Below are 21486 nucleotides of genomic sequence, written 5' to 3'. Positions count from 1 at the left end.
ACTGACTGTGAAAAGTGAACTGGCAGATGTGGGGTTGCCATGGCAATCAATTGGCTGAGGCAGAGGCTAGGAATTCTACAGGTGAGGGGACTTAGGCTCATTAGGTGCACTGGCAGAGCCTGACCAGAGCCTTTTGTGGTGTTTCTGGACAACGGTGTATCCCACAGACTCAAGGCCGGGCACTGTACTGGTGGTGTGGAATGTGTGTGTCAAATTTGTTACGTGGTTTACAACCGTACAGACAGACAGACGTGGTGCATTTATAGTTTGATCGGTCGAATGTCAAGGGCCACAGGTGTTGAGAAGGCCATTAGGCCTACAAACAAAATACCCCCCCAAAACACACTTTGGGCATCAGAGGCAAAGCCCAGTTTCACTTTGGAGACTTGTTTTGAACAACATTAATGTAAAACAAAGAAAAATAAGTTATTTTAATTTATTTTAATTTCGGGTTATAGTTTAATCAGAATCAGAATCACACACTGTACATTTAACTTGGATATAGCGACACAAGAATAGAATAATATTAAAGGGATATTTCACCTTTTATTAAAAGTAAATGATAAAAGCCTAATTAAAAAACACTGGCACCTCACGGTGTTAGGAGTCACCAGAACCAAGGAGATGAATCTAAAGCCCAACACACACCGTCTGAACGCCGCGCGTCAAAACAGCCGTCTCCATTATTTTCAATGAACCTATCCCACACCGGCGGCGTCAGACGCGCGCTGGCACGCGTTCACGCCTCGCCTGACGCTCCGATACGCCGCTGTTCTATTTTCCAGGCGTTGCCGCGCGGCCTCCATCCGGGAATCCGTGGGCGTGGCTGGCCAGCCGTGCGGTAGCGCGCCGCGTCCTGTGGGTGTTGCTGTGCGGCTATGACGCGCGGCAATACTGTGCCGTGTCGCTGCGCACCCGCTTCACAGACGGTGTGTGTTGGGCTTAACAGGGTTAAAATGAAGGCTGAAGACTTAAAGTGAAATATCCCTTTAAACATAAGCAGAAAAAACATTAGGGGCTCTATCTTGCGCCACCCTTATCCCTTAAACCTTATTTTTTACTATTTTGAAAAACATTTTCAACTAACCGATCTACATCGAGACGTTGTGAGCTTGTAGATCGACTATTTTAACTATTTTAAAAGGTTTTTTAAAATACTATTTAATAGTAAAAAATGGGATAAGGGTTAAGGGGTGGCGCAAGATATACTGTAGCCCTAGGCGTATGTAAAGACACATTATGAGGATAATATGCATTAACATTCACACACAGAATGATCTAAGGCAGTGTTGATTTCGTCGACTAATACTATGACGAAAAAAAAAAAATCAGTGATGAAATCTAAAAACCGAGCTACAATGACAACTAACAGTAATTATATTGATTATTTCGTCAACAAATTAACATCAACAAAACTAGACTAAAATGTTAGGGAGGGACTAGTGAAGAAGAGATTGAATAGAAGTTATAGAACTAATGCTTGGTCTGCTATTAGCACGCAACCAAGTCTAAAATCAGCCATTATGACGACACAAAAGCCTGCCAAAATACATTGTAGTAGACTAAATTAACTGTAGATTTAGTCGAAAAAAATAGACTAACACTAAGACTAAAATGTCACTAAAACTACATGAAAATGTATTTAAAAGACTGACAAAAACTTTAATAATCAACATTAATCTAATCTAAAACTGTCATAGCACATTGTATAGGGCTACAGCGGAACGAATCATAAGATACATATTGTATTCATTTCGTAGCTGTTTGACGGAAACTTGTCCGAAACTGGTCTTTTTTTATTATTATTTAAAAAAAACATCTTAATTCCGTGCCATGCACGTCTAAACACGGTTAAGAAAACCCCTCACTTTAATGCCACTGGTTTAAGCATGTTACTGTACCGTAGCCTCACGCCCTACGCCTAAAACCGGCCTCCATCTTGTAACGGATGAACATTTTTAAATCAATAAAAAACGATTATCCGCGCTCCATACACTCCTGTAATGGTCGCGATCTTTAGCTGCTTGTATCTGGGAATTGAACTTCAGATTTGGTGACATGAGAAACAGTATGATCTTAGGATGTTAATTAAAGCCTTGCGCGTCACTCCAGGTTATCATATTGGCGTGTGGCATGCTAGCTTAGGTCCGAATTGAGTGATGGACCGCATGCGATTAATACTTCCGGTTCAAGATGGCGCGTCACAAGACCCGCGATTTGTAGTTTTTGCGTGGCAAGGTCTACCGAGGTGCCCAAAAACATGCCGGCATGGAATGTATTAAAATAGTGAAAATAGCCCATCTACGTTGTGAGCTTCTAGATCTGCTATTTTCACTACTTTTCTGCAACACTCTTGTATGATGAAGTATAAGTAGGGCATCAATTTACGAAAAAAATAAAAAAACAAGTTGAAATATGGGAATATGAGCTTTCTGCCCGACAGAACTATATAATAACTAGAACTGCACTCTGTCGAGTGCCTACTTGCTTGTTGCACACAAGTAGGCCATAAATGGCCTACTAGTGCGCAAGCAGAGCGTGCAAGTACTGTAGACCGCTACAAACTTTCAAATCTCAGCCTCTCTGTGAAAGAACGTTTGCAATATTGAATTATTAGGTTTAGCTATTTGCTACGTACCTTGCTTTTGGAGGAAAAAACGTAGTATTTTGAAGTATGGTAATGATTACTTATGCCTGTTATGGCAGTGGTGTCAGATTACATACATGTATACATAGGGGCATTACCTTTAGTCCACCCGACACTGAAACATGTCATCGTTACGTCACCATCGATAACCAATTATACCCTGGCATTGGTACATATATTCATCACGTCATGGGACATACGCTTCGTAGCATGACGGAAAACATACCTACACGGTCTGCTTCCGTATGTACCGTGCCAGCATATGACGTCATATATATATAGCTGCTAAGGGACATACGCATCATAGCACCTGACTGATAACATTACTTGCACGCTCTGCTTGCGCAAGTAATTAAGCAATATTACACGAGAGGGTGTGCGCTACCGTCATTAATGGCATGCCTACGATGCTGCAGGCACAAGCCGATAGGCGAGTTCCTTAAGCAGCGCAGAAGTGCAATGAAGCAAGTAACCTTTCTTCAAATGGTAATGTAAGATCATAACCAGGGTTATAGGGAAGCTCAATGTTTCTCCCTTCCCTTTTTGGGACATTGTTGGGACAATGCTGTAGCAGCAACAGCAGCATGTGAATCACTGGCAATTGGCCAAACGTATTACACTTTTATGTTATGTGTCCAAAATCCGAAAATAATGAACTGAACTGAACTGGACATAACTGCTGATGCCGACGTTGTCGATAAAAATCACACCCAGTGTGAAGTGAGTGGTGCCTTGATGCTGACCCACATGACGTCACAGCGGGTGGAATGATAATGCATATACACCCAAACACACAACACCACATGTTGGAGCAGCTATAGCACCGCTCAAAAAGTAAAATAATGGTCGATATGTTAGCCAAATCGTCTTGCTCGGTGAACAGTAAACACGGAGGGACTTATTGCTGTTGAAGACGTTTTTTTTAAGAACACACACACCATTCACAATAGCTGGGCTTCTCTCCAGTTTGAATTTTCTGGAGGTTCTTCAAATTGCCAGATAAAACAATTGTTTCTTCAAGGATCTGCGATGTCCGAAGAATTTCTCACAGCGGTCACAGTAGCGGTAGTTTTGTGAATGAATTATCTGGTGTTTAGCTAGACCTCCTCTAGAGCTGAACCTTTGCTCACACTGCTTGCAGTGCTATGGCTTCTCTGGTGCTGTTTGAGATTACCTTTATGGCCTCTCTCCTGTATGAATTCTCTGGTGCTGTTTCAGATTATTTCTAGTCGCGAACTTCTTCTCACACTGATCACAGTGGTAGGGCCTCTCTCCTGTATGGCTTCTCTGGTGCTGTTTGAGATTACCTTTATGCGTGAACTTCTTCTCACACTGGTCACAGTGGTAGGGCCTCTCTCCTGTATGAATTCTCTGGTGCTGTTTGAGATTATGTCTATCCGTGAACTTCTTCTCACACTGGTCACAGTGGTAGGGCCTCTCTCCTGTATGAATTCTCTGGTGCTGTTTGAGATTATGTCTATCCGTGAACTTCTTCTCACACTGGTCACAGTGGTAGGGCCTCTCTCCTGTATGAATTCTCTGGTGCTGTTTGAGATTATGTCTATACGTGAACTTCTTCTCACACTGGTCACAGTGGTAGGGCCTCTCTCCTGTATGAATTCTCTGGTGCTGTTTGAGATTATGTCTATACGTGTACTTCTTCTCACACTGGTCACAGTGGTAGGGCCTCTCTCCTGTATGAATTCTCTGGTGCTGTTTGAGATTATGTCTATACGTGAACTTCTTCTCACACTGGTCACAGTGGTAGAGCTTCTCTCCTGTATGAATTCTCTGGTGCTTTTTGAGACTCTGTCCATGGCTGAACTTCTTCTCACACTGATCACAGTGGTAGGGCCTCTCTCCTGTATGAATTCTCTGGTGCTCTTTGAGACTCTGTCCATGGCTGAACTTCTTCTCACACTGGTCACAGTGGTAGGGCCTCTCTCCTGTATGAATTCTCTGGTGCTGTTTGAGATTATGTCTATCCGTGAACTTCTTCTCACACTGGTCACAGTGGTAGGGCCTCTCTCCTGTATGAATTCTCTGGTGCTTTTTGAGACTCTGTCCATGGCTGAACTTCTTCTCACACTGATCACAGTGGTAGGGCCTCTCTCCTGTATGACTTGTCTGGTGCTTTTTGAGACTCTCTCCATGGCTGAACTTCTTCTCACACTGGTCACAGTGGTAGAGCTTCTCTCTTGTATGACTTCTCTGGTGACGTTTGAAATCAAAGCTTCTCCTGAACTTCTCCCCACACAGGTCACAGCTGTGGGTATGTTTCTTCACAATTGGTATTTGTGCGGGACAGACATCTAGATAGATAGAAAATGAGGGATAAAGAAACCATGAAATGATTATAGAAATATCATGCAAGCTGTGTTGTAATATATTAACTGATGATGTTCTCATTTTAAGTTTGTGTGTGTGTGTGTGTGTGTGTGTGTGTGTGTGTGTGTGTGTGTGTGTGTGTGTGTGTGTGTGTGTGTGTGTGTGTGTGTGTGTGTGTGTGTGTGTGTGTGTGTGTGTGTGTGTGTGTGTGTGTGTGTTGTGTGTGTGTGTGTGGCACACGCAGCCTAGAGGCAACCAATTATGAAACGGTCGTGACTACGGTCGTCCATACAATCCTTAGTAAAGCACCTGGCAATTTTTTTTAGCATGAGACGAGCACGACTGCTTCTGCAATAGTTTCATGGGGTCTGGTCTGTGTTTGTTTACCATATCTGCTTGTATTAAACCTGATATACATACTGTAGTGAGCTAACCCTCAGTGAACTAATAATTAGTTGTGCTTGGTCTGCTCCCCCCCCCCCCCCTACACCAAATCTCTTCTCCAGCAATAGCTCACAATGGTTCGCAACGTGAGACATCGTGAGCTTGTAGAGTGGCTATGTTCAGCGAACGTTCACCCCCAGAAAGCTAGGGTTCAAGAGGTTAAATCATAGATCTGAGACTGTGTCATCTCACACAGTTCACACCGACAGACGCATTTATTGACGCCTCACCTCCTACAGCCTACAGCGCCACATCATACAAATTAATACATACTGTATATGTTTGGCTTGTTTGATTGGCTATTTCTTAGTGAATATGAGATATTGCGGCAGCTCTAAAACACCAAATGATAGAAATAGAGAGCACAATGAACTTACTGAGGTGTGGGTGGTCTTCAGGTTCCTCCTGTTGAATAGACATGTCTTCAGGTTCTTCCTGTTGAATAGAAATGTCTTCAGGTTCTTCCTGTTGAATAGAAATGTCTTCAGGTTCTTCCTGTTTAATAGAAATGTCTTCAGGTTCTTCCTGTTTAATAGACATGTCTTCAGGTTCTTCCTGTTTAATAGACATGTCTTCAGGTTCTTCCTGTTGAATATAAATGTCTTCAGGTTCTTCCTGTTGAATATAAATGTCTTCAGGTTCTTCCTGTTTAATAGAAATGTCTTCAGGTTCTTCCTGTTTAATAGAAATGTCTTCAGGTTCTTCCTGTTGAATAGAAATGTCTTCAGGTTCTTCCTGTTGAATAGAAATGTCTTCAGGTTCTTCCTGTTTAATAGAAATGTCTTCAGGTTCTTCCTGTTTAATAGAAATGTCTTCAGGTTCCTGTTGAATAGAAATGTATTCAGGTTCCTGTTGAATAGAAATGTCTTCAGGTTCTTCCTGTTTAATAGACATGTCTTCAGGTTCCTGTTTAATAGACATGTCTTCAGGTTCCTGTTTAATAGACATGTCTTCAGGTTCCTGTTGAATAGAAATGTCTTCAGGTTCTTCCTGTTTAATAGACATGTCTTCAGGTTCCTGTTGAATAGAAATGTCTTCAGGTTCTTCCTGTTTAATAGACATGTCTTCAGGTTCTTCCTGTTGAATAGAAATGTCTTCAGGTTCTTCCTGTTTAATAGAAATGTCTTCAGGTTCCTGTTTAATAGAAATGTCTTCAGGTTCCTGTTGAATAGACATGTCTTCAGGTTCCTGTTTAATAGACATGTCTTCAGGTTCCTGTTGAATAGAAATGTCTTCAGGTTCTTCCTGTTTAATAGAAATGTCTTCAGGTTCTTCCTGTTTAATAGAAATGTCTTCAAGTTCTTCCTGTTTAATAGAAATGTCTTCAGGTTCTTCCTGTTTAATAGAAATGTCTTTAAGTTCTTCCTGTTTAATAGACATGTCTTCAGGTTCTTTCTGTTTAATAGACATGTCTTCAGGTTCTTTCTGTTTAATAGAAATGTCTTCAGGTTCTTCCTGTTTAATAGACATGTCTTCAGGTTCTTCCTGTTGAATAGAAATGTCTTCAGGTTCCTGTTTAATAGAAATGTCTTCAGGTCCTTCCTGTTCAATACAAATGTCCCTGGCTGAGTCTGGAGAGTTCATCTTCACCTGCAGTCTGGACTCCACACACAGGTCTGAAATGAATAAATTCGAGTTGATTAGTATTTTCAAACATTTAACCGTTTAAACCTTCAACATTTAGTCAACTTCACCGTTGGCTTGGTCTGATCTTTTCCCCCTACACTGACTCTCCGAAAATAGCTGATCTACAAGCTCACATCGGCTCGCGAAGCAAGCCGTTGTGAGCTTGTAGATTGTCTAATGTTCCCCATCACACAAAGATTTGACGGACCCCCTGAAGTTACTCTGAGCATGGGCGCAGCCTCAGTTTCATGAGGAGGGGGGACGTCCCCTCCCCTTTTGAGAGGAAGAACATTTTTAAATGTACGATGAGAAAGCCTTAGCACTGTGTAGAGCTGCAGAGGCCGTGAAATCACAGGTGCAAGTGATACTAGTTGCAACGTGGATGCAGTAAAATGTATTTATTTTTTCATATAAAAGATCCATCTGTACACTTTTGTATTTAATGTACTAGACCTGTGGGGGGCGCGTTAGAGTGACTCAAACCCTGTTTGTTGGCTCACTAGACAGACCAATAACAGCTCAGTGACAGCTACAGTATTTACAAACACACACTCTCTCGCTCTCTCTCTCCCACCTCCCTCTCTCTTGCACGCACGCACGCACGCACGCACGCACGCACGCACGCACGCACGCACGCACGCACGCACGCACGCACGCACGCACGCACACACCTCAAGTCAGGGTTGGCTAAAAAACAAAGGGGATTTTTTTTCCTGAATAGGTTCCCAGTCTGCGCACGCACACTGTGTGTGTGTGTGTGTGGGGGGGGGGGGGAAATTATGTGAGTGAGTGACTCAACCCATATTTGTTAACTCTCTAGACTAACCAATTACAGCTCAGTGACAGCTATTTACACACACACACACTCTCTCTTGCACGTGCGTGCGCGCACACACACACACACACACACACACCTCAAGTCAGGGTTGGCTACTCAGGGTTTGGGGGGGGGGTGGGGGGGATTATGTGAGTGAGAGTTACTCAACCCCTATTTGTTAGCTCTCTAGATCAACCAATTACAGCTCATGTGACAAATATTTACACACACACACACACACACACACACACACACACACACACACACACACACACACACACTTCACATTCCTTCTCTACTGTATGAATTATTTTATTCATGCATTTCAGCTCTTATCTACAGTTCAAAGCACACTCCTCTATTCTCCCCCGTGTTAAGATAACATTTCCGGACTGCGGCCACGCTCGGGTGTACCTGCTAGCCACCGCGGGCACCGCAGTGCTTCTGGCTTTTGCCGAGTGTTGTCTATAGCAACACAGTTGGCCTGTGTCCTTCGTGGAGGGAAGTCCGACAAGGGGGATATTTATCACTACACATACTCCTCCGAGTAACCACAAGGCCAGCGTGTCCGCCGTGAGACTGGGGTTCTTTCCCCGGCCGGGTCATACCAAAGACCCAGTGCCTCCCTGCTTGGCACTCGGCATCAAGGGTTGGATTGAGGGAAGTCCCTGCGACATACGGGGGGGTAGGAAGAAGGCTCCTCACTGGCACCTTCCAACATTTTACTATAGTCACCACAGCCGACAGTTTGGAAATGGCTTTTGTAGCCTATTGAAGAAGATGAAAGACAACTTGAGAGCGACAAAAACAATACATACCTGTTCTGTGTAACTTTATTTGGGCTTCATCATCGCCTCCAGCAGCCAGCGTCCCTGGTAGAGCCGTTGTTCTCCTGACACCACCCGAAAGGCCTTTGGAGACGTGCTCCTTTTCAAATCTACCAGCTGTCCAGCTGGGAACAGAATGTACTTAACATGATTTATTTTTTTCCAGTCCCGTTTCAGTATGGTAATAAACGCTCTTGACAAATTGTTCGTACTAGACTAGACTCCAACAGACTGCCACCTAATGTACTGTCTCCTAACTCCCCTCTCCTTGTACCTCCGGCCACATGCAACCACGTGATTGGCGGATGAGACAGATAGACAGGCTTATCCACAAACCAGAGCTCACGACAGGCTCGCTACCCCAGCCCCCCCCCCCCCCCCCCCCCCCATAGATGAACTGCCTCTCATCACATGAGCGAAAGTTTCACCATTTTGATTCATTTCAAGGACAAACACAGCCTGATGTAGCAGCACGAAGAATGCACCATTCTGCACCGTTTCCACTTTTGTGGTGTGTTTTATGCATCCCACAATGCAGGGCATGGTGGCAAAAGTATTAAATTGTTTTATTTAAGTAAAAGTAGCAATACTGCAATGTAGAAATACTCCGTTACAAGTACAATTCTGGAATTCAAAATACACTTGAGTTTTTACTAAGAACAGAGAGATGTGTTGGAGTGAGCGGTGACACGGTGGCGGCACCGCTCAAAAACAAGTAATTTTCGGGTGAAATACTCCTGAACTACGCCCTTCTGAATTTAAATGATGAATGTCACTGAAACACGTACCGTAATATTCCTCATTGGCCACCAGGTGAATGTGACGGTGAGTCGCTCCCTGGGCACCCTGGGCAGTGTGTGGGTGAGCTACCAGACACAGACAGCAGGGGGCAGCATCACAGCGCTCAGTGGACAGGACTTCGCCCCGGCCTCCGGACGCCTCCTGTTCGCCCCGGGTCAGACCGCGGGACTGGTCACCCTTCGTATCCACGACGACGGCCTCCCCGAGGGACCCGAGGAGTTCCAGCTCAACATCACCGACGTGGAGCTGCTCAATGTCAGGTACTGGAGTCGTTTAGCCTAATTAACTCATTAAGACCTGAGACCCATTCTTACAAATGCCTTTTAATGAGTAGTTCTCAAACTTTTTTGTGTCAAAAATGATACGTATGGACTACTGGAGAAGAAATAACATTAGCTTCTGTTGCCACTTGCTCCGTCCGTCCGTCACAGGTGTTAACCCCTTACACAACAGCAGCCAATACAGCTTCACGTGCGGCGTTCAGTGTATGGGTTTTTATGCCGTTCAGACTGTGGGTTTAATGGGTCTCCCATTGGCTTAGACTACAGGCAGCCAATCATGGAAAAGTCTACTAAGGTCATCACTAGAGAAGTAGCAAATGCCGCTTTTCAAGCACCTGGCAAAACACACTCTTGACATAGGCCATTATACTACTAGAGTGGGTTTTTTTTAAAGGATACTTACTTCATACTGCCCTCGTGTTTTTTAGATTACCCTTTTCATTTATTTTATTATTGTACAAATATCTAAATACAGAATCAAGCAACTTAAAAACTGACCGGGGTGCTCCCAAAAGCCTGGGTAGACAATAAACTGACCAATTATTTGGGGGGGAAAGTGAAATATCCCTTTAAGTAAAAGTATTAATACCACAATGTAGAAATGCTCTGCTACAAGTAAAAGGCCTGTAAAAAAGCAGTTTGATCCTGGGCTCCCCCAGAGTTAGTGTCTAATTGTCCTTGAGCAAGACACTGAATCCCTACATGCTCCCGATGTGCAGGTTGGTGCCTACAGATTTATAACCTACAGAGAAGAAAATATTTTAGCAAAGTTTTATTTTTATTTTTTAATTCTCTGATTCAGAGGTTGTTCTTTGGAACCGGCCCTCAGGTCTAAAAATGTACAGTACAGTAGTAAAATATAGGTAATGTATATTAATAACAGTAGTTACTTTCCAGCACTGCCAGTGACTTATAGTGTTGTGTAATGTCTCCCCCTGCTGGTCAGTGCTGTGGACTACACGGTGAGAGAGTCTGGGCTGCAGTTGGACCAGCCTCCAGCTATAGGTGATCAGTCCTCTGTCACCGTGGTCATCCTGCAGAATGACAACGTGGAGGGCATTCTGGAGTTCACACAGGAACACTTCACTGGTAAGACACTAAACTAAACCATACTGGAGTTCACACAGGAACACAACACTCATAAGAATGTGAATTGATTGATTGATGATGTTAAATTCCTCCCACCCAGTTGAGGAGGAGGCGGGCTCTGTGTCTCTGGTGGTGGTGAGGAGGGTGGGTACGTACGGCGTAGTGTCGGCTGGCTTCCTGTCCAGAGGGCTGAGCGCCACCCCGGGCCTGGACTACGTGCTCTCCAACGGCTCGCTGACCTTCGCCCCCGGTCACGACAGCGCTCGCATCAACGTCACCATCCTAGACGACCTTGACTAGTGAGATTATTCACACAGCTGTCTGATGTCATCTGACTTGAGTCATTGTTATGTGTTTTGTAATGATTTTACCCCCAAAAAGGAGCTGATCTACAAGCTCACGACGTGCCACGATGTGACGTGTCGTGAGCCTGTAGATCTGCTATTTTCGATTTGCTATATAGGAATTACATTGGGGGTACATCAAAAACAAAATTGTGACCCATACAAACTGGTCCACGACACAGAAATGGGTCCCGATCCACTGTTTGGGATGTATGTAGTAAGATGTAAATACTGTATATGAGTCATCATGTATTTCAACCATGTTGCAGATTTTTTATTTTTTATGATGCAGTCTATATAATCATGCGTGCCAACTTTGTTGGCTAATTGTTTGCAAATCATGGTTGTTTGCAAATCATGTTTTTTAATCGAGTTAGAGAACTCCAATCCGAGTTCTGAAGTGTACGTGGTGTTTGGTCTGCTCTGTCCAGTGAACCCGCCGAGGTGTTTGAGGTGGAGTTGTTCGGGCCCACGGGCGGAGCCGTCCTGGGGTCCCGCGCTGTCGCCACGGTGACCATCGCCAAGAGCGACTCCCTGAGCGGAAGGGTGCGCTTCGTCAACGACACCCTGATCACCCTAGGGAACCCCAACAACACCCTGACCCTCACCCTGCTCCTGGAGAGGGTGGCTGGGGGGATCGGCAACGCCACGGTAAGAGAGTGGAAACCCTTCTCTGGTTTGTCGCCCAATAGGCCAGGGGTCCCCAAACGTGTGTGTGTGTGTGTGTGTGTGTGTGTGTGTGTGTGTGTGTGTGTGTGTGTGTGTGTGTGTGTGTGTGTGTGTGTGTGTGTGTGTGTGTGTGTGTGTGTGTGTGTGTGTGTGTGTGTGTGTGTGTGTGTGTGTGTGTGTGTGCGTGTGCGCGCGTGTGCAACATAGACAATGATGGCAGACCGCACACTGGTTCAATTTATAGAAAAACCTGAAGGTGCACACTTTGTATACAGCATATGGATGTGTGTGTGTTTGTGGGTCTAGTATCCATCACTGTGAAAACTAAACTTTGTTTTGGCAACGGGCCGTGTGTTTCCAGCTGGTGCTCGTTGACGCTCATTAATGTCAAGGCAATTATGTTTATGCACTGTCAAATAGGTCTACATCTATTTTAAGGTAGCATATACTTGTATATTATATAGACATATATCACCCTGTAGTGTACTCATACAGTGCACAAATGTATTACATAAATCTTTGTGTTTGAACAAAAAATGCATTTTGAGAACCCACACATTTTCGCAACAGGTTGCCTGCATGATCTTAATCCAGGCTGCTACTACTACTTTTATATTCGACACAGGTCGCTTGGATGATCTTAGGCCCCAACAGCAGAGAGGTCCTTCCGGCACTCAACGCGGACATCAAGGCGCCCGTGAACGGCTCCTTCCACTTTGAGGACGGCGAGGAGGGCACCACGCGCTCCATCCAGCTGAAGATCCTCCCCCACGGGGAGGTGGAGGTGGAGGAGGAGTTCACGGTGGAGCTCAGCATCCTGTCGGGGGACATGGACGTTGACTCGAGCGCCGGCTCCATCACGCTCAAGGTGCTGCGCTTTTCAACTAGAGTTGTTCCGACACCGATATAACAGTATCGGAAATCTGCCGATACTGCCTTAAAATGTTGTTTTTGGGATCGGCGAGTATGCCAATCTATGCCATTCTGATACCACCTAATTTATCTCATGATAGTTAATGTACGTACGTCTAAGTTATAAATACTCTACTTTTATTATTCACAAAAGAAGGTTACATGAAACAGCTTCTCTTCTCTTCTCTTCTCTTCTCTTCTCTTCTCTTCTCTTCTCTTCTCTTCTCTTCTCTTCTCTTCTCTTCTCTTCTCTTCTCTTCTCTTCTCTTCTCTTCTCTTCTCTTCACTCAGATTGAGAAGTTTGGTGACCCTAACGGCATAGTCCAGTTCACGGCGGCGTCTCTGACAGAGCACGTCTACAGTGAACCCACAGAGGAAGAGGGACCTCGTAACATCACCCTGGTCGTCACACGCAGAGAGGGAGTCATGGGGAACATCACAGTGAGATCAGCAAAACCTTACAACACATTCATGTTTGATCATTCATTATCTGTGTCCTGGAAACCATTGGTTCTTAAAGGGCCACTTCACCACTTTTGCAACCAGATCGTATTTTAATTATCTTTGGGAGACAAGAAACACTTTCCTGGGGTTTTTACGTGGGTAATATGTGTTTTTAGATATTTTAGTATTTCAAAGTGTCCATGATGTCATGGACACTGGTCTCACTTCCTTCCTGGACTACAATTCCCATAATGCTTTGGTCCACTGCTCCTCCTTGTGGATAGGGGGAGGGCTGTCTTACTGAGACAACATGTAGTCCAGGAAATAAGTGAGCCCAGTGTTCATGACATCATGGAGCCCATGGACATTTTGAAATAGTGAAATATCGAAAACATATTACCCATATAAAAACTCCCAGGAAAGTGTTTCTTGTCTCCCAAACATCATTAAAATAATATCTGGTTGCAAAAGGGGTGAAGTGGCCCGTTAACGTGCTGTCCGAGGACCCTCATGTCAGTGGTTCTTGAGGGGATTCCATGTGATTTGGTTGGGAGCCATACAACAGATATTTCATAACTGAAGAGGAACATTTGTCATTCTATTATCTAATAATGAAATAATCTCTCTCTCTCTCTCTCTCTCTCTCTCTCTCTCTCTCTCTCTCTCTCTCTCTCTCTCTCTCTCTCTCTCTCTCTCTCTCTCTCTCTCTCTCTCTCTCTCTCTCTCTCTCCCTCTCTCCCTCCCTCCTACCCATCAGGTCCACTGGCAGGTGCAGAGTGAGTCGGAGGTGGCAGGTGACTTTGTGTTCCTGTGGGGCTCTGTGCTGATCGTGGAGGGCCAGCGGGATGCGGACGTGGTCTTGGTCCTAATGCCCGACGGCGTGCCTGAGCTGGAGGAGCTCTACACCGTGCTGCTCACCTCCGTGGAGGGCGGTGCCACCCTGGACGCCAACCCCAACCGCACCACCGCCCGCATCAGGTTCACTGATTCCCATTTGTTTGGCTTTGTTTTATTTAACCACCAAGGTACTTAAACTAATGAAATAACGCAAACTAAAATAAAAAAACACATTTTCGTTAACTGAACTAAATAAAAACTATAATAAAAAACAAAAACGATAACAAACTGAAACTGTATTGTTTGTTTTTTACAAAACTAAGTAAAACGAGCCAATGTTGGCATATGAAATATCGGACAGATTCGTCTTGAGCACTTGAGACTATAGAGATACTGTGTAACAATTTGCGGGATTTTTGGACAGAATCTGGAGGAGTAATATTAAAAAATGTGTTTTACAAAAGTCGGCCTCCTGGTGGCGCTATAAAAGGCAGATGTGAAAAATGCAGGTCAAAGGTTTTTCCATGCCGTCTTGGAAAAGTTTGGCATCGACTGGGTTAACGGTGCCGGGAATTAGCTGGTAACGGACGGACGGACACACGGACGGAGTGCAAAACATACTCTCCCCATGCCTTCGGCTGGTGGAGACAATTATAGACAAAATGTCCTTTAGTTTTAGTTTTTATTACACAATAGGCCTGCTTACTCTGACATTTTTTAATCCTGTAATTGACAAATATGAAGTATTTGAAAAAGTAAAAGTATGAAAAAACTAAAACTAACACTAAAACTAATAAAAACTAAATTAAAACTATGTGTCGCAACTAAAACTAAACTATAATGAAAAATCTAAAACTATTAGAACCTTGAACCACAGACACCAACCCTAGCGTCTCTATTCTGGGGAAAGCTTTCACAGAATGCGGTGGTGGAAAGACAAACTCAAGTACTGTACTTACAATGTTGAGCTACTTTTACTTTTTCAATAGTTTATACTTCTACTCTGCCGCACCACTTAAACCCTATTTTAGCATCTTGTCTATTCCAAGTCTATTCCATGTATTCCTATTATATACACGCTCAGAATGCAAAGTTCTTATGATGACACTGACATTCCCAAAACTGGGACACCAGGCTGTTTTTTGGGGTGGCAGCGCCTGAGTAGGTCGAACGGAAGGTTCCCAGTTCCAATCCAGGGTTAGTGTCGAAGTGTCTTATAGCAAGACTCTAAACCCCCAATTGTTCCAGATGTACAGTAAAGCACCTTGGATAACAGGGCTGTTAACATTCCTCAGAAATTATTATTATTATTATTATTATTAAAAAAAAATACTTGTAATTGTAAAAAAAAAACTGTGGAATAGGGACAGCGCGTGCGCTGCAAAGATCCAATAAAAAGATATGTTTTGTTTGTTTTTATAACTTGTTTTTGTCCCTGTTATAATAGATTAGATATTTTCCATTTTATTTACCGTTTAATTGAACCGTATGGTGCTCTCCCCCGTCAGGGTGGGTGCCAACGACGAGCCCCACGGTGTGTTTGCCCTGGACCCCGCCCTCCAGTCCATAGAGCTGCTGGGAGCCGCTCCCAACGTGAGCCGAGTTCTGCTGCTCAACGTGAGCCGCAGGGCCGGGCCGTTTGGCGACGCCAGCGTGGGCTACAGGATCAGCGGAGCATGGACGATGGAGGAGGAGGAGGAGGGTCCTCTGGGGGACCAGGCTGTAGGACGGCTGCTGGTCAGAGACGGAGAGACGTTCGCTGCTGTAACCCTTTACATCAGCAGCCAGGTGCGGTGCGGGGTGGTGGAAAAAAGTACTCAATTGTTTTACTTAAGTAAAAGTATCAATACTGCAATGTAGAACTAATCCATTACAAGTACAAATCTGGAATTCAAAATACAAAAGTACAAAAAGTAGAAAGTACTCATTTTGAAAATAGCATATACTACTCTTGACTACTACTTTTACTCAAGTACATGTTGAATTCCGGACCTTTACTCGTAACAGTGTGTTTCTACAGTATATTGCAGTATTGATACTTTTAACCACACTGACTGTGTGGTCTCCGTAGGTGTTTCTGTCGCTGGGTGAGAACTTCTCTGTGGAGCTGACCGACGTCACCCTGGTGGGTCCTCTCCTCGGCACCCCGCCTCGCCTGCAGCCCGACTCCAGCGCCGCTGTGGTCACTGTGCCAGAGGAGGCTGCTAGTTCAGAGGTGAGTCTGACTGCTGTGGTCACTGTGGTCACTGTGCCAGAGGAGGCTGCTAGTTCAGAGGTGAGTCTGACTGCTGTGGTCACTGTGCCAGAGGAGGCTGCTAGTTCAGAGGTGAGTCTGACTGCTGTGTTCACTGTGGTCACTGTGCCAGAGGAGGCTGCTAGTTCAGTAGTGAACTAGATTGGCTATTTTCAGTGCACGGCTCTGCGACGGGCCATGAATTAAGCATGAGAACCACTAGCTGCTGACGAGTTGAGGTATGAGATGAGACGAACACCGTTGACGTGGAGTTTTAGAAGAGACCTGCCATTTTACACAGGATGAGAAGAGGATAATTTTGTGTCACATCCACTAGGAAAATGTACGTCTTATCTGTTGTACAGTAGTGTACAGCGATAGTGAAGAAAGAGAATGACACTTCCTCTGAAAAAGACGGGTACAGCATTAAAGCATTTTAAAACCAAATAGCCAAAACTTGATTTGTATTTTTTTAATGCAATACTTACAATGTCTCGAAATGATTTAAGTTATGGTACAATGATTGTTTTAATGTGCAAATTACTGTCCTCCCCAGATAGTTTTGGATTTATCATTGCTAGTAAATTGCTGACTTATTTGATATTTTACAGTTTAACCACACAGTTTCTTAAACAGAGGATCCTGAAATGTGTCAAACCTTACCGTCAACATAATAAAAACAAAAACAACTTTATATTCATAAAACATCATACAAAACCTTACATCAACCAGCAACACATCACACCATTGATTTATTTTATTGAATATTTTGGAAAAGCCATAATGTCACCAACTCCAATACACAAATTAACGTTTATTTTAGACGTAGCCGACTATGCCCCAAGTCTACATTCAAAGATGGATGGTATCTTTGCCAGTAACATGACTCTACTGAGCAACACTCTTGCTGCTGCCCACCCCTCAGGCTCATTGACAAGAAACCCCACACTCCACATTGCAAAATGTATGCTTGCTTGCTGAGCTCTTGGCCACCAGAGGGCAGACTTGGACCAACTACTCTGTATCTAATTCCTGCAGTTGGTTGCTATTATTGACTTTAGTTTAATGTTAAGCATACATTCAGCCTTCTATCATAGTAACTGAGTTAGTGTTGGCTTTATCTCTGGGAACATTGAACTTGTTTTATGTCAGGCCCAATGTAACAAAACTGAGCTCTAACTCAATTACTGAAAGAGAAAATGATTCTATTTAACTCATTGTCATTGACTGGCAGAATTGATTTCAGTCTGTCTCCTTCCCTGTCCCTTATTCAAGGGGCAAATTACCCCGGGTGTTAACCGGAAGTTAGCGTCTGACCACCCAAGGCATGAATTCTGCAACTGCGACCAGTAACACTTTTGTTATGTACTGTAGGTGTAGGGTAGGGCAGGGGTTCTCAACCCGTGGGTCGCGACCCCTCGGGGGGTCGCCAAATTATTTTGGGGGGTCCCCAAAATATTTTCAAAAAAAAAAAAAAGAGGGTTTTTCTTTTCTTTTTTTTTTCACGATTTTTCAAAAATAGCAGACCTACAAGCTCGTAGCGCGCCACTCGGTGGCGCGCTATGAGCTTGTAGATCTGCTATTTTTCAATAGCTAAATTATAACAATGCTTAAAACACTAAAAGGGGTTCCCGCCCAAAATGGTTTAAGGTTATTGTAGCAGTCAATTTATATTGGGGGTCGGGAGGGGGCGGGGCGGGGGTCCCGAGACATTGCCAAAGCATTTCCGGGGGTCCCCGGCCAAAAACGTTGAGAACCCCTGATATAGAGCCTTGAGGGACTTCTGGTCAACCAAGTATAGGTTATATAGTGTAAGCGGTAGTGTTACCACACTACTTATTCTCTACCTATTACATGTACCTTTGGTTCATCACTACTGCAGAGCTGTTCTGACAACTGAGCAGTGGTGGAGAAAAAAGTACTTGCATGATCTACTTAAGTAGAAGTGTATCAATACTGAAATACTCGGATACAAGTAAGTCTGGAATTCAAATTTGACTTGAATAATAGTATAAAAGTATTGGTATCAAAATGTACTTAAAGGGGAATACCACTCATTTTCAACATTTTACTATGTCATTAATATACCTTTTGAGCTGTGTTTCCTAGAACTGGAGGTATCATTAACATTAACATTGTGAATCACATCTTGATGACATCATCAAGATGTGATTCACAATGTTAATGATAAACATTGATATGTAAAAATCAGTACAGTACTTGAGTAAATGTACTTAGTTACGTTACACCACTGCAACTGAGTTTCCCTGTGGATCAATGAAGGTTCTATATCTCTGCTGTCAGGGAGAAACCACCTAACTCCAAAATGTAAAACAAAGCAATACATCAAAGTTGGTGTTGTGACTTTAATTACTTGCATGAGAGGGGGAGAGTTTGAGGGTCCAATGGAGTTTGGTGTTTTTGTCCAAAGCACTTTTTAATACTTTTCATTGGTTCCAAATTCTTATAACCAACACACAGATGTAAAGGGTGTTCAGTAGCATTGACTCATGGAAAACAAATAATCTAAAACAGTATTATATTATGCCTGTATATATAGGTTGGCTTTGCTTACCTGGCTCTGCGGGTGTCCAACGTGGAGACGGGCGATTGCCTGGCGGAGGTGACCCGAACGGGGCTGTTCGGTGGTGTCAGCGTGGAGTGGAGTGCGGGGTACCCACCTGGACAAGCCCCTCTAGGAGTCAGTCCTGGAGTGGTCACCCCCAGCTCAGGTAAGAAGACACTCCTGTCTGCTGTGTCTTTCTAGTTACATATCTAGAGATCTTGACCAGTAGCTCATAGTTGTCTACCTTTTTTGTGTATTTTTTTTTTTTTTTACCAGAGACCCCCATCTGAAAAAGTTTTTTTTTATTCCCAGAAAATACATTTTGTGTTAAAAGATTTCAAAAACTATATATTGTACTAGCAGATGTACAAGCTTGTATATCTGCTATTTTTTTAATAGCCACAGTATGTATGTATGTATATATATATATATATATATATATATATATATTATACACTGTATATACATATATATTGTACACTGTGTATATATATAATATTGCTGGGGACCCATGCTTATTAATGTGATGTTATGTAAGGGATAATATCTGGCTAGGTGGTCATTGTCGGGAGATAATTCACCTTCAGGGAGTGTAACCACCTTCGCCTCGGTGGTTACACTCCCTGTCGGTGAATTATCTCCCGACAATGACCACCTAGCCAGATATTATCCCGCTTATTACATGGCTACCTAACATAAATTAATACATTGACCCAAAACACAAAAAATAAAGTATTCCATAAGTTCGCGCTGGCTGCGCCTGGCCAGCTGCAGGGCTGCAGCACTGTCGGAAAACAAGGAAGTGAGTTGATCAAATAGAATCAATTTTCGGGTCCTGCTTCGTCTATTTCTCGCTCAAATGTTTTGAGAGCAATGTTTAGCTGTAAATGACATTGTGTGTCACTAGTGTGTGTGTGTATTTACATGGCTGTCATGTTGGAAACAGCAGTAAATCAAGTGGGGTGCAGCCGCGCAGCTGGTGCTTAGAGGGTTTGATTAGGCAGAGGTCTGTTATACAGTGGAGCGGTCATTATGATGAGATAACTCACCGCTGAATTAAGCGATTGACCAATCAGAATCAAGCATTCAACCAAGCCATGTAATAAAGTATGATAACGTAGGGGCAATTTATTCACGAAGAAACCAAAAAAGTTAGAATATGGAAAATGAGAGGTTTCTGCTCTGACAGCGATGATATGCTTCCCGTGTTGCTTTGTGTGCGTCCTGCTCAGGCACCGTGACTCTGGCCCATGGAGAGAGGAGCAAGGCGCTGTCTCTCACAGCCGTGCCTGATATGAATCACATGTACGCCTTCGCCATACATCTGACCGCTGCCAACTCCACTGCTGCTGCTGGCTCCGTCAGACTTAGGTAATGGTCGCTTGGTTCACTTTCAAGGTCAATACACAAGTAAGACGCGCAAACGCGGGAAGCGAACGCAGCTCGTAAATTTTAGTGTGTGTATGTGTGCGTGCGTGCGTGTTTCTTTTTTAGGTTTTTTTTTTTTAAGTTTTTTGTTTAAGTTTTTTTTTAAGTTAAGTTTTTTTTTAAGTTAAGTTTTTTGTGTGTGCGTTTTTCCTTTTTACGTTTTTTTTTTAAGTTAAGTTTTTTTTTAAGTTAAGTTTTTTTTTAAGTTAAGTTTTTTGTGTGTGCGTTTTTCCTTTTTAAGTTTTTTTTTTAAGTTAAGTTTTTTTTGAAGTTAAGTTTTTTGTGTGTGTGTGTGTGTGTGTGCGTGCGTGCGTGCGTGTGTGTGTGTGTGTGTGTGTGTGTGTGTGCGTGCGTGCATGTGTGTGTGTGTGTTTTTGTGTGTGATACAGCTGCGACCTCTGGTGGTGGGCGGGTGGTGTTACAGCGTGACACACAGACACACACACAGACGTGATCTGCTGGGTCTCATAGTAAATGCTCACTGCGTTCGCAATCAGATCCTACAAATATCTTCTAACTCATGACAGTTTTCTGAAAAACCTGTTTCTATGTCAGTGGTTTTCAACGCCCGACGTTTTAAGATTTTCGTTGTCGGCGGCTAAACGGGGGGGGTAACATTTTCGATGACTTCTCACGAGGATTGCGCAACAGGCGCTCCTAGGCTGTGGAGCGATGCGATCCGTTTTCATATCAATAAACTCAGTGTTGTACCTGAACGTTCACGAACTCGTTCATATTTCGGGTGAACGTGAACGGAACGTACTGTATTTCTACTATTGAAGTATTTCTACTTCAATACTTTCCCAACACTGAATAAACTTCGTCTTTTGGATAAAACTTCGTCTTGGGCGTCGGGCGTTACTAATAGAAAGGACGGTGAACTTCGTCCTGGGCGATTGGGGTGTTAATTAGAGAGTGGCCGAATGGAACCAAATGATTTCAATGTTTCACTTTCGAAGATGTTTGGGTTCATTTTACCATCTACTCTGGATATAAGAGTCTCACGCAGAAAATTAATCTCATACGTTTCAAAAATTAACAAAAAGATAGACACAAATATATTGTAAAGACAATAAACTAGAAAGGTCGCAATTTAAAAAAATTGCAAAGTGTGGTTGCCGCAGTGGCTTACATATGCCCCTCCCACTGATATTGCCAGCCAATTACAATGTCGCGTCACCCCTGCGATCATG

The 21486-nt window shown here is 43.6% G+C and overlaps 1 protein-coding gene across 1 annotated transcript in view; it reads left to right on the top strand.

Moving 5' to 3' along the window:
• The window catches only part of adgrv1 (adhesion G protein-coupled receptor V1), a gene marked incomplete at its 5' end in the record, with an annotated part of 297728 nt that overhangs the window by 128280 nt on the left and 147962 nt on the right, over window positions 1-21486 (top strand). The window contains 11 exon segments of the mRNA XM_079516851.1: window positions 9503-9750; window positions 10718-10860; window positions 10961-11159; window positions 11636-11855; window positions 12499-12741; window positions 13077-13226; window positions 13987-14207; window positions 15575-15854; window positions 16138-16281; window positions 18860-19031; window positions 20098-20236. Coding sequence (XP_079372977.1) covers window positions 9503-9750; window positions 10718-10860; window positions 10961-11159; window positions 11636-11855; window positions 12499-12741; window positions 13077-13226; window positions 13987-14207; window positions 15575-15854; window positions 16138-16281; window positions 18860-19031; window positions 20098-20236 — 2159 coding nt within the window.

Source organism: Electrona antarctica (assembly GCF_951216825.1).
Source record: "Electrona antarctica genome assembly, chromosome: 12".
Taxonomy (NCBI): Eukaryota; Metazoa; Chordata; class Actinopteri; order Myctophiformes; family Myctophidae; genus Electrona; species Electrona antarctica.
This window is presented reverse-complemented; position numbering and strand designations above follow the sequence as displayed.